This window comes from Arachis ipaensis, chromosome B05, assembly GCF_000816755.2.
Source record: "Arachis ipaensis cultivar K30076 chromosome B05, Araip1.1, whole genome shotgun sequence".
Lineage (NCBI taxonomy): Eukaryota > Viridiplantae > Streptophyta > Magnoliopsida > Fabales > Fabaceae > Arachis > Arachis ipaensis.
The window spans coordinates 16,999,137-17,011,079 of record NC_029789.2 but is presented as its reverse complement, the minus strand read 5'-3'; the positions used below and the strand labels follow the sequence as shown (position 1 = coordinate 17,011,079).

Genomic DNA, 11,943 nt, shown 5'->3' with positions numbered 1-11,943 from the left:
AAAAAGTTGTGGTGACGTACCTCTGGAGAGGGATAGGACCCTCCCCTTATATACCTTGTCAGTGTGTAGGTCCCACAAGGGGAGGTCTCCTTCCTGAAAGCTTCGCTTCCCATAGCTGTCACGTAGCTGTCAACCAGGACGCGTGTCCGGGTCGTTGGCCTGGCGGGTTACATATTCTGACCCGACCGTGCAGATCGGTTTACCCATGGGTCGGGCGGCAATTTCGCTCAGCTGGGTTGGGCCGTAACAATATATATGTTGTATTTTTATGGATACGTAATTTTATTATATTGTATATTATGTGATGTGTAGCAAAAGATAAAAATAAGTGTATGTTGTTTTGTATGTTAGCTTAGTCATCGGACGCTATGATATATGATGGTATCATGTGATTTTTTGAATGTATCTATACTGACTCCAAATAATGTTATACGGCTAGCATAATTTATTATTTTTAATTAATAATATTTAAAAATATTAATTAAAAATATATTATTGAACTATTAGAATAAAAGTATTGAACTATTGGCAAAAAAAAAATATTGGTCAAAATTAAATTAAAAGTATTAACCCTTAAAAACATTTTTTCTACTGCCCCTGACCCTGCATGTTAGTAGAATAGTAGTTATATATTAAATGAAATTTTCTGTTACTTGATCTGTAAGAAACGAAGAAGATCAATTTTCCAGCTAGTTTGAACGATCAAGATTGATATACAGCATAGATTATAATTATAGGCGTGTCATTTGCATGCTTGCTCGAGAGAAAGATGAAGAAGGTTCCAACTTCCGAGTAAGCAAATGTATACTCTGTCAAAGGTTTTGTTTGTTACAACCTTGTATACGTTTTTCTTAACACACACTCTCTCTTCTTTTCGTTACAACACATATTCCGAATCTCTCTCTCTCTTCCCAACCATTTTTTCCAAATCACGCCAACTTCATCAAATTACTTCTTGTTTTTCCATTGATGCCCTTTCTTCATCCTTCCCTTCCGTCTTTCATTCAAAGTTTTGTTCTATACAGAAGAAGATCGAACAATAATAATATTGATAATGCAGCAATAAATGTACATATTGTGTTCATTCATTGCAGGAACTTGATCTTGTCAACCCTATAGGTTCTTCCTTTTTTTTTTTTTAAGAAATTCTTCCTTCAATTTTGTTTTTCATCATATACATACACGTGTTTTGAGATTGAATATTTGAATCATACATGAATCAACCCTTTTTTTTTTCTCTTCTGTGGCCTATTGTGTTGGAGCCTCTAGAGATTCATTGGATTGGCTCTTAGAATTTTTGGATTCTTCTTCGTTGAGAACCAAGTCACATTGAGGCATTATATTGCACCATTGGTATAATTTGAGGTAGATTTTGTTCAACTTGCATGCATGATCGTGTTTGAATTTCCAAGACAAGTTTTCACAGTGAATGGCTACTTGATCATAAGAATTAGAAGGGTGGGAGCTTTCCCCTTTTCCCACACCAGTTTCTTTTGATTGATTGTGTGTGTGGATTAAGAATATGGGGTGCATCTGCTCAAAAGAAAAAGATAGAATTGATGATGAAGAAAAGAAAGAAAAAGGGATCAACAAGAATGGTGCATTACAAATCGAAATTGTTCCACCATCAGTCTCAACTACTAATACCTTTCCTACTGCACAATTAGGGGGTGTTCATGGTTTAATGGTGCCTCATTTGGTTAAATCATATGGACAAGTTGCTATGCCAGCAATATTAGAAGATAAAACCAATGACTTGTTATTAGATACTGCAAAACAAAAGCAACAAAAAAGGCAGCACCAGAGATGTAAGACAGTAGGAAGTGGTGAAAATGGAGGAATAGCTGCAAACAAATCAGTTATGAGAAGATTACTTAGCCTCTCGCATATCTCAGGAGAAAACATTGATGCCGGATGGCCAACGTGGTTATCTTCAGTGGCCGGAGAAGCCATCAAAGGGTGGCTTCCTCGACGAGCAGATTCCTTCGAAAAACTAGAGCAAGTTAGTTTCTAATATCACCTATTTATGTATGTTTTTTAAGCATTGCAAACAAATGAACGGTTGAGTATGTATGCAGATTGGACAAGGGGCTTATAGCAGTGTGCATAAAGCACTTGATCTCGAAAGTGGTAAATTTGTGGCTCTGAAAAAGGTTCGGTTCTTGAGTAGCGATCCGGCAAGTGTCCGATTCATGGCGAGGGAAATCCATATATTGCGCCAATTAAACCATCCCAATGTGATCAAGCTTGAGGGTCTTGTTGCATCTAGAACTTCCTCCAGTTTGTACCTTGTTTTTGAATACATGGAGCATGATCTTGCTGGATTAGCCGCCACCCCTGGAGTCAAGTTCACTGAACCACAGGTAATAAATATATCAATCCATCAATTTGAATGCATAATAATATGAATGAAGGAGGTTTAGACTTTAGAGGGTTTACAAAACTAAATGTGTGTATGTGCATTGCGCAGATTAAATGCTTTATGCAGCAACTACTTAGGGGGCTTGAACACTGCCATAGTCGAGGTGTGCTGCACCGCGACATCAAGGGTTCCAATCTTCTAATTGACAACAATGGAAACCTTAAGATAGGAGATTTTGGTCTTGCAACTGTTTATGATCCGGAGAAGAATCAGCAATTAACTAGCCGCGTGGTGACTCTGTGGTACAGGGCACCTGAGCTTTTGTTAGGTGCTACAGAATATGGAGCCGCAATAGACATGTGGAGTGCTGGTTGTATTCTAGCTGAATTGCTCCTAGGGAAGCCTATTATGCCTGGAAGAACAGAGGTAGGAGAGTTACTTTCACTTTCATGCATAAAATTACCAATCATTATTCATGATTCTTAACTTGATCATTGAAGGTGGAACAAATGCACAAGATTTTTAAGCTTTGTGGTTCCCCATCTGAGGAATATTGGCAGAGAACAAAGTTTCCACATGCAACTAGTTTTAAACCACAGCAGCATTATGAACGCCAAATTGCCAAAACATTTAGAAAGGTCTCTTCTTCAGCACTAGCCCTTGTTGATAAGCTTCTATCCATGGAACCAGAAGATCGAGGATCTGCGGCTTGCGCGCTTCAAAGCGAGGTAATTTTCATGACCATCCCTTTAGTTCTTTCACTTTGCTTGTGCTGTAAGAAACAAGGATTTGCTTTGGAGATATGGTATGTATTCACCTTGTGTTCATGTTTGATATTTGCCATCAGTTCTTTACTACAGAACCCCTACCATGTGATCCATCAAGTTTACCAAAGTTTCCGCCCACCAAGGAGTTCGACGCCAAGAATCGAAACAAGGAAGTAGCAACGTATGCAAAGTTCACCAAAGTTCTTCACATGTAATTCAATGTTATCAGTGTCATTCACATTCTTATGTTTTTCCTTATATGTCAGGAAAAACACCGAAGCTGTAAGACAACGAGGATTGGTGTCTGAATTGTCGGATGCAGGACAAGATAAAAAACTACCTAGAACACCGGAGTATAACACCCGCGGAGATCTAACATTGAGGGTATGTTGTTGGAAATATCCATAGTCATTATTATTGTTTGAAAATTTTGGTTCAAGTTTGATAAAGACTAATGTGAAATTGGCAGGGGAAACCAAATGGTGAGGCTCACTATAAAGTTGATCCAAGTAGATCAGTATGCAATCCAAGCTATGTACATAGTACAACAATGAACAGTGCAGCAATTACAAGACAATCTACATTTAAGAGATTGGACTCATCTGTTGCCAAAACTCCCGAGTTGCGGACGCAGAAGTCTCAGATAAGTCGAGCAACAGCAGATTTCTCCAACTATTCAAGTAAATGGGAACAAGGAGCTATGCCTGGTCATCAAGAACCCATCATGGTAAACTCCTCTAAACCTAGCATACACATAAAACTTTTTTTTTTTTGAGGAGTGCTGGGGGACAGTAATTTTTGTGATTTGTAGCCATCAAATAGCCATCAATGATGATTTTAATGGTGTGAGATTGGTGTGAAATTTCATCCAATGGCTCACTTTTCTTTGCTGGTTACAGACTGGCCAGAATTTAATAGAGTTGCTGGGCTCCTAGACTTTTCTTTTTTATTTTTTAAATCAACAGGAATCGAATTCTAAAATTTTAAGTATAGAAATTCTGATACTATGTCATAAAACAGTGTTCTGAAAACTTAAACTAATAAGGAGTGCGACAGGAGGCATGTGTTGATTATCTGTCTAACATTAACAAATAAGAAGCTTGTCTTGATTAATTAATGATTATGTGAATGTGTGTGTTGTTTCAGGAGTATGTGCAAAAGAAAAGTAGGATCCACTGCTCAGGACCGTTGATGCCGCCGGGTGGGAACATCGACGATATGCTGAGAGAACATGAGAAACTAATGCAAGAGGCTTTCCGCACTGTGAAGATCAATTCTAGAAACTAAGGACATCACTCATGATGATTTGCATGCAACTTGAATGTTTTTTCTTCTCTTTTTTTAGTTGGTAGTCTTTGTTAGTTTCATAGGGACAAACAGCATACAATATAAATGATTATGTCTTAAGAGGACAATCTTTTCTTTTTATTAGAAACTATGTATATACGTTTCTCCTCTCTCTACTTTTCACTTGCTATCTAAATTAGGTGAATAATAGTGTGAAACAATATAATATCCTGAGATGGAATTATATATACTGAGAATATACAAATGATTTTAATATTAGCCATCATGATACATAAAATGATACCTGCACCAAGCCACCAACCAAGCATCAAAGGTAACTGTTTTTTGTAAAACTGATTTTGTAAAATTGGATTAGTGTTAATATACTTTCGGAAGTATGTTCACAAACTTTTTCCTCAAATGTGACTTCGGTAAAACGGATAATATTTAATTAGCGTATGTGAAAATCGCGTTGAGATGCATAATTATTAAATATAACATTATTTGTAATTTTTATTTAATTTTAAAGGACTGAAAAAAAAAAGAAAAGAAAATATTTGCAGCAGAGGCAAGTTAAAGTTACTCCCTCAATGAATCTAAACCCTTATTAAACCCTAGGCTATAGATTTTAGATTAGAGAGAGGCTCTTCCTGCATTTCGACCAAAATCGTCACCGTAACGACCTCGGCGGCGGCACTGAGTCATCAACCCCGGTGCATAGAGAAGAAGAGAATTAGGTTGGATGGAGCAGAGGCTAGCAAATTCATGGCGCCAAACCATAAACGAGAAGAAATTCATAGAGACCGCACTCTTGTCGGAGCTCCGAGTTGACGGTCGGCGCCCCTTCGACTACCGCAAGCTCACCATCAAGTTCGGCAAGGACGACGGCTCCTCGGAGGTCCAGCTTGGCCACACTCACGTCATGGCCATCGTCTCCGCCCAACTGCTCCAGCCCTACAGGGAAAGGCCAAACGAGGGCACACTCGCCGTCTTCACTGAATTCTCCCCCATGGCCGACCCTTCCTTCGAACCCGGCCGCCCAAGGGAGTCCGCCGTCGAGTTAGGCCGCATTATTGATCGCGGGTTGAGGGAGAGCCGAGCCGTCGATACAGAATCGCTCTGTGTCCTCTCTGGGAAGCTCGTTTGGGCGGTTCGCATTGATATCCATATTCTTGACAATGGAGGGTGAGCTAATGAGTTTGTTTTGGTGCTAATTGATTGAATATGCTAATGATAGTTGTGTTGTGCAATTGTTAATTTGGGAAAATCTTTTAGGAATCTTGTTGATGCTGCTAATATTGCTGCTCTGGCTGCTTTGTTGACGTTCCGGCGGCCAGAATGTTCGTTAGGGGGAGAAGATGGTCAGCAAGTTGTGGTGCATCCTCCTGAGGTTAGCTTTCTCTTAATTGAGCATGAGAATGTGTGGCTAGAGTAGAGAGGCTTGACATTGGTGCTTGTGTTGTGTTATTGTTATAGGAATCTCTTGTTTGAACCCTCGGTTTTGTGGGGATGTTTGGCCATGGAAGTGAATTCTCTTACTGTATTATTGACTCCAGGAGGCCAATGTCTCTCATGAGTAAATACCTTGTGATAACAGCTTCGGTTTTGTTTTTGTATGTGTTGTTTTACTGGACTTAGATTGTATGACAGGTGCGTGACCCAATTCCTTTGATCATACATCATCTTCCTATAGCTGTGACGTTTGGATTTTTCAGCAATGAAAATATTATGGTATGGATTTTCCATCGTTCTCCCTTGATTTCTTGTTCTTCATTCCGTATGTGAGGTCCTTTTGGATTTCGTTTGATGATCTCTAGGTGATAGATCCAACATACCATGAAGAGGCTGTACTGACCGGTCGGATGACTGCTACAGTGAATGCAAATGGTGATGTTTGCTCCATTCAAAAGGCAGGTGGGGAAGGAGTATCTCAGCAAGTTCTCATGCATTGCTTGAAACTAGCTCATGTTAAAGCTGGTGATATTACAGCCAAGATAAAGGATGCAGTGAGTTCTGCTTTTTTAATTTTTATATATGTTATTATTTTCCGTTTTTATGTGAAAACTTACATGTTTAATATTCTGACCAATCATGTCTTAGAATAGGTGCTATACTCCAGCGGTGTGAAACAACTAAAGAAGTCTTGAAATAACCTTAATTAATGGACATATTATCTTGATTATGCTTCATAGTCTATCAGTTTGTTTTTGTTTTCATTATAGGAAAGAGTATGTATTGAGTTGACTTCTGGTGACAAACTTTGTTGAGATGACATTGCGAAACTTTTTTTCTGCTTAGTGCATCTGTATTAATTGCCATATTACTTATAGAATGTATAACTTTGTTATCTCTTTTTTATTTTCTGACCCGGTGTAGGTTGAAATATACAACACTCAAAGGGCACTACGGAAGATTAAACGTCATTCCACTTCTGTTGCCATGGATGTATGTGGTACCCCTGCCAAATCAAGAGAAAAGCAAAATCAATTAGATGGTAGTCATTTAGACCAGTCAAAGTTTAAAGATGAGGCAAGCTCTATGGAATGTGATGCCACATCATCTGGACAGGAACAAAGTAACAAGAGAGATGGAGTTTCTAATAAATTTATTGGCGGGCCTTCAAGCTGGTATGGCATCAGCTAGTTTCTAATTAGTCGCTTTTACTGGATTTTTTTTCCGTTTAAAAATCTGTTGAATTTCTAGTTATTTCTAGTCCAGTCCATGTATTACTATTGCTAGAGATCTATATGCTTTTAGAATCTATCATTAACTTATATGCAAATGAGCATGTGCAGCATGGTATATCTACTTGTTCGAGGCAGTTGTGGTTGTAGGTTTTAAGTATGGGAGGGGGGAAAATTGAATTAGTATTAAGAATAATATTCAGATGTGTAAATTCATATTCAGATGTGTAGCCGGACAAAAAAAAAAATCACATTTATAGCTTTCCACCAGTGTAACTTGACTTTTTCAGGGATCCGTACTCAGAGTGTGTCAATTCTGATCTTCTAAAAGCATCTCTAGCATCACATGGTAATAACTTTCTCTTTTATCATTAATTATGATCTCTTACTACCTACGATGTGGCTTTTTATTGTTGGTCTTTGCACTTAGGTTAGTCCTAAGGATTAACCTTCACACTGAAATGGCCATAAAACAATGAGTAGCTGAGAGCTTGCGAATTGCTTCATGCATTGCCATATTTTCTCAGCCACTCATTGTTTAATCGAGCTTGTGAGATTGTTGTATATGCATGCATAATTTCTCATGTTGATTTCATGTTTGGCTTAAGGTTCCTCTTATATTTCTCTAGTGTATGTTATTCTGTCGTCTTCTGAATATTAGTTCATATACATGTCTGAATGTGCTTCTCTTTATGAACGTATATGTATGTTCTGGTGAGAAGATAGAAATCTGCATGACTTCACCATAATAATTGCTGTAAAATAAGCAGGACCGGCAACTCATAGAAAGCAGAAGGGTTCAAGAAGTGAGACTAAGGCAGAGGAACCACCACAGGAAATGACGACAGATTCTTCACCAACTGCCGCAGGTCTAGATGCTGCCCAGAATATTGAAGGTAAGACGCTGAAGGATGCCGTTAAGCCCAAGAACAAAAGAAAGAAAAAAAGGCTGCCTTCCGATAGTGGAAATTAAGTGTGCTGTTGTCAGTTGGACTAATTGCCACTGACCATATATTTTGTCTAAAGTGTTTATCTGTACCATTTCTATTGTTTTTGCCTTTTTGGTTTGAACAAAAGTTTTAGCCAGGACGTTTTAAGGATTTGGATACACAAATTCTGACCAATTATGTGACAGTATTCACTAATTCTTCATAATGAAGTAAGATTATTTAACTGTTATTCCCGGAACTTTGTGCCCCGCGATTTTCAAACTCTCCGTCTACTTTAGCCGATATGGTTTTCTTTTAACGGTCTAGGTGTAATCGCTGATAATAATAGGCTGTTCCAGTGGAAATAAGAAGCATCTTATCTTTTACCAACACATTCTTGAAAAGTTTAACTCTTCCAATATTGAAATCTCAAGACTATAGAGGACGATGAACCTCATCAACTGAGTCCGAAACGTTAAGCTCCATTGCACAGAAATAAAACCAACCGTTAGCGTTGAAACTAGTAGAAGATTGATGGAGCGATAAACATGGAACCATGCCATGATGCCCTTCCGGAGAACAAATTGGAGACGTCGCTTACACAACAGAATGATCCAATACCTGTTTAAAAAAAAGAGGAAAAAGTAGACAGAGAAGTACGATATATGAAATAAAATGCCAAGTTGCCAACAAAGCAAGCATGCTAAAGGAGCACCAGCCCGACAAAATTGAGATATTATTATCTGTAGTTACTTGAAGCAACTTATATTTCAATAAAACAACTGAGGTTCTCTATACAGCCAAAGAATAACATTAAAAATGAGAAAAAACACAATATCCGCTTTCTGTTAACTAATCATACAAAGGAATAACACATCAACATTATAAAAGATCGAAAGGAAAAACTCCAGCAACCTAAATTAGTTAGCCTTTCCAGCAACGTAGCAGTCCCCGACAGTGAGAAACACATGCTCACCAAGGACCAGGCTTACAGAGGGTTGTTCTTCAATGGAGTCAACTATAATCTGCAACAAGAGACAAATGAATATGGGCATTTTGTTTAACCTAAAACCACTAAAACAGGACTTGGTCAAACCTTTCCATTTCCATTTTGAAATTCTGACTTCAAATTTGAATTATCTCTCGATAGCAAGTAAGTTTCAAGATTATGGGCGTATTTCTTGTTACCTATAGCCACAGAAGAACAGCAAGTTGGAGCAAACAAGGGTCAAGTATGATGATGATACATGCATCAAGGGATATAACTGTTTGTTTTTGCTTTATGCATAAGAGATCAACTGAACTAACCAAATACAAACCTTGAAACAATGGTAGAATGGCTTTTGAGTTAAACATCACTGTAGGTCTTGCCAAAATGATACCAAATGACATGCCAGAAATCCCATGGAACCTCTCTTCACCAAGGACAACCTGCGTTTGTACGACAAATTTTCAGTTCTTGGGTGACTGACTTTGAGATACTCTCGTAAGTCAAAACTGTTAAGCATTTGTCCTTCCCTCTTTAAAGGACAATGAGAGCAACCATAATTTCTTCCTCTCTTAAGAAATTTAAATCATGGAAACGATATAAACAACTTACAGCATGTGCTGGCATCAAAGAATGTGAAAGCAATTGAGAACCAATAGCATCCCTGATGTAAGATGCCTGCAAAGAAAATTATAAAAAGCAAACAGCATTGATAATCTTAGCACCATGAATCAATGTGTACATCAATTAAATAATTACTGATTAGTAAGTAGTCCACAGTCCTCAATGAGAGGCAGTTCACCTATCCCCGGTGCAAACACAAAAATTCAACCCATGCATTACTTTCATCTGAGTGATGGACAGCAAGCACAGACAATTTTGAAAATTTGAAGACAAGCAGCTTTTTTGCCCAAAATACTTTTCAATTTAACCTATATTGCCCACTAAGATTCTGCTTATAAATAGAAGGATACAGTTTAGTTTACATATACCTATTTTATTATGTAATGTTTATGCTTATGTGTTGATAATTTTTGAGAAATACTTAAAAACATAGCATTTGAACTCAACACTGATGTTAATTGAGCCGGTTGATCATCACTATCATTTCTGCTGATTTTTCTTAGGTATTATCTTTTTATCATGAATAAATATCTAGAAGGTATTCTCCTTGGCATGCATCCTTGTCAGCTCAAAGAATTGTCTATTATTACATACACAGACATGCAAGCATAGTATTAATTATCGAGTATACCTGAGAGTGTAAAACCCTTTGAGAGAGATTCTTATCTCCATCCAATGATTCAAAGTAAACCTCCACCATATCAGTCGGTTCAAGAGCAATTTTCTTCCGTAACTTTTGAATTCTGTTAACGATCTGTAGGAGACAAATTCAATCCACAAGAAATGAATATGCTAACTTTTGACCTAAAATAAATTTAACTAGTAACATTTAAGGAGATTATTAGAAGAAAAGGCATATTTATAAGCCAGGTTGTAGATTTGTTCCATTACATGCATGCACCATATGTAGAATGTTAATTAAGAATGACCATTTCAATGATAAAAGTAGTTTACCTCACGGGCAGCACCAGCCTCCAACAAAGACTCATCTGGATGCAAGTCCAATATCACCAAAACATCAGCTGAAAGGAAGATGGGTTTCAGTCAGCCTTTCTTCTCCCAGTCATGGATAAATCAACATACATTCAAACTAAAAGTAAGCCATTCTCAACTAGTATAGATTCTTACTATCTCCTGCCGCATCAATCTCCTCCTCTGTCATACCATCAGGTCGCTTAAAATCACGAAGAATCTGTATAAAAATAAAGAATACAAGGTACCAATTTATTAGTCTTCACCACTTACAGAGGAAACCCATGATTTCCATTGATGCTTTGGAAGAAAGAATAGCAATTACAAGTTCAGGTACTCCATATATAAATTAAGGCTCCACTACAGGTGATGGTCACCACAAACAAATAGAAATACTTTAGAAACCATAGTCAAAAACAAATATTTAATTGGATTTTCTTCACTCACTACTCTATTCAAAAACAGGAATACCTTTTGGCAGTAACAATATCACATTTGAAAGAGAATGTTGTAGATAGGGAGGAACCACCAAAAAAGGCAATGAGGCTTCCAAGAGAACATCCATAAAAAATACCAGTGAAAAGGTGGCTAGCATATGACAACGTTTGGTTCCTGTTTGTTTTGTAATACTAATCCTTCAATGAGACATGTTGAATCTAGGCACTGAAGTAACAAATGCCGCACATTTTCCTTATATTATTCAGGACTAGGATAAGTTTATATTTGCTTTCTGTATCGCAGCTGAGATCTATCATTTATGCCTGAGCAATCTTGACATATTTGTTTGTCATTTTTTAGACATCTACATATTTAACATAACACTTGAACTCCAGCTTATAAATAAAGCTATCACCTTAATATCAGTCAGCTTCAAACAGTGATTTGCAATAACAACTTCTCCAGCATTCTCAAAAGACAAAATACTTTCTTGTGACATTGCTTTGACTTCTTTGGCAACGATACCCATAGATTTTCCAAGTCTCTTTCCCAAAATGCTGCAGACACCAAAAAAAAAGGTGAGAAAATGGCACTACATTATGAAACATTAACATAAATAGGAGACCAACAGCTACATAACCATATGGAAAACATACCTAAAATCAGGCTCAGCACGTAAAGAAGCATACTTCAAAGTATCATTACATGGTACAAGTGACCGGATATTTAGTTCCTCCAGCACATACTGTAACACAAATAGATTCATATATATCAAATCACAACCTGTTTCAGCAACCAGTTCTTTTTAGAGGGAAAAACAATTCAAATTGCTCAAGATAAAAAGGATGCATGTACCTCCCGCAACTTCCCAGCTATGTCATCAAGGAAGTTA

General features: G+C 37.5%; 3 protein-coding genes and 1 long non-coding RNA gene across 7 annotated transcripts in view; 2 read left to right on the top strand and 2 right to left on the bottom strand.

Moving 5' to 3' along the window:
* LOC110271800 lies at nt 1,141-1,962 on the bottom strand. Its single transcript, XR_002362505.1, has 3 exons — nt 1,875-1,962; nt 1,648-1,769; nt 1,141-1,533 (listed from the first exon to the last, which is right to left on the bottom strand). It is a non-coding gene; the product is annotated as an uncharacterized LOC110271800 (long non-coding RNA).
* On the top strand, nt 1,509-4,853 carry LOC107640265 (probable serine/threonine-protein kinase At1g09600). The gene is made up of 8 exons (XM_021123200.1): nt 1,509-2,002; nt 2,079-2,363; nt 2,471-2,788; nt 2,863-3,090; nt 3,210-3,310; nt 3,396-3,513; nt 3,599-3,856; nt 4,276-4,853. The coding sequence occupies exons 1-8, from the start codon at nt 1,523-1,525 to the stop codon at nt 4,414-4,416; spliced, it is 1,929 nt and encodes a 642-aa protein (XP_020978859.1). The 5' UTR covers nt 1,509-1,522; the 3' UTR covers nt 4,417-4,853.
* LOC107643143 (exosome complex component RRP45A) lies at nt 5,021-8,279 on the top strand. Of its 4 annotated transcripts, none has more exons than XM_016346717.2 (7): nt 5,021-5,601; nt 5,692-5,806; nt 6,067-6,147; nt 6,234-6,422; nt 6,793-7,043; nt 7,391-7,449; nt 7,871-8,279. In XM_016346717.2, the coding sequence occupies exons 1-7, from the start codon at nt 5,159-5,161 to the stop codon at nt 8,071-8,073; spliced, it is 1,341 nt and encodes a 446-aa protein (XP_016202203.1). In that variant the 5' UTR covers nt 5,021-5,158; the 3' UTR covers nt 8,074-8,279. The 4 variants fall into 4 exon arrangements, with proteins under 4 accessions (XP_016202203.1, XP_020978860.1, XP_020978861.1 ...); XM_021123201.1 differs by having other exon boundaries at nt 7,868-8,279; XM_021123202.1 differs by having other exon boundaries at nt 7,405-7,449; nt 7,871-8,030.
* LOC107640264 (isoleucine--tRNA ligase, cytoplasmic) overlaps nt 8,727-11,943 on the bottom strand; it is an 11,775-nt gene continuing 8,558 nt past the window's right edge. Inside the window, exons 18-27 of the mRNA XM_016343802.2 lie at nt 11,907-11,937; nt 11,708-11,796; nt 11,467-11,608; nt 10,770-10,833; nt 10,596-10,663; nt 10,273-10,395; nt 9,630-9,695; nt 9,349-9,460; nt 9,126-9,217; nt 8,727-9,054 (exon numbers count right to left, since the gene is read on the bottom strand). Coding sequence (XP_016199288.1) covers nt 8,950-9,054; nt 9,126-9,217; nt 9,349-9,460; nt 9,630-9,695; nt 10,273-10,395; nt 10,596-10,663; nt 10,770-10,833; nt 11,467-11,608; nt 11,708-11,796; nt 11,907-11,937 — 892 coding nt within the window. The 3' untranslated portion in view covers nt 8,727-8,949. The remainder of the gene's footprint in view (nt 9,055-9,125; nt 9,218-9,348; nt 9,461-9,629; nt 9,696-10,272; nt 10,396-10,595; nt 10,664-10,769; nt 10,834-11,466; nt 11,609-11,707; nt 11,797-11,906; nt 11,938-11,943) is intronic.

Bases quoted from the DNA above. Each gene is read 5' to 3' on its own strand.
- LOC107640265 (XM_021123200.1), top strand. From the start codon at position 1,523: ATGGGGTGCATCTGCTCAAAAGAAAAAGATAGAATTGATGATGAAGAA. The intron at 2,003-2,078 runs GTTAGTTTCTAA...GTATGTATGCAG, and splicing joins CCTTCGAAAAACTAGAGCAA to ATTGGACAAGGGGCTTATAG. The intron at 2,789-2,862 runs GTAGGAGAGTTA...TGATCATTGAAG, and splicing joins TTATGCCTGGAAGAACAGAG to GTGGAACAAATGCACAAGAT.
- LOC107643143 (XM_021123201.1), top strand. From the start codon at position 5,159: ATGGAGCAGAGGCTAGCAAATTCATGGCGCCAAACCATAAACGAGAAG. The intron at 6,148-6,233 runs GTATGGATTTTC...GATGATCTCTAG, and splicing joins TCAGCAATGAAAATATTATG to GTGATAGATCCAACATACCA. The intron at 7,450-7,867 runs GTAATAACTTTC...CTGTAAAATAAG, and splicing joins AGCATCTCTAGCATCACATG to CAGGACCGGCAACTCATAGA.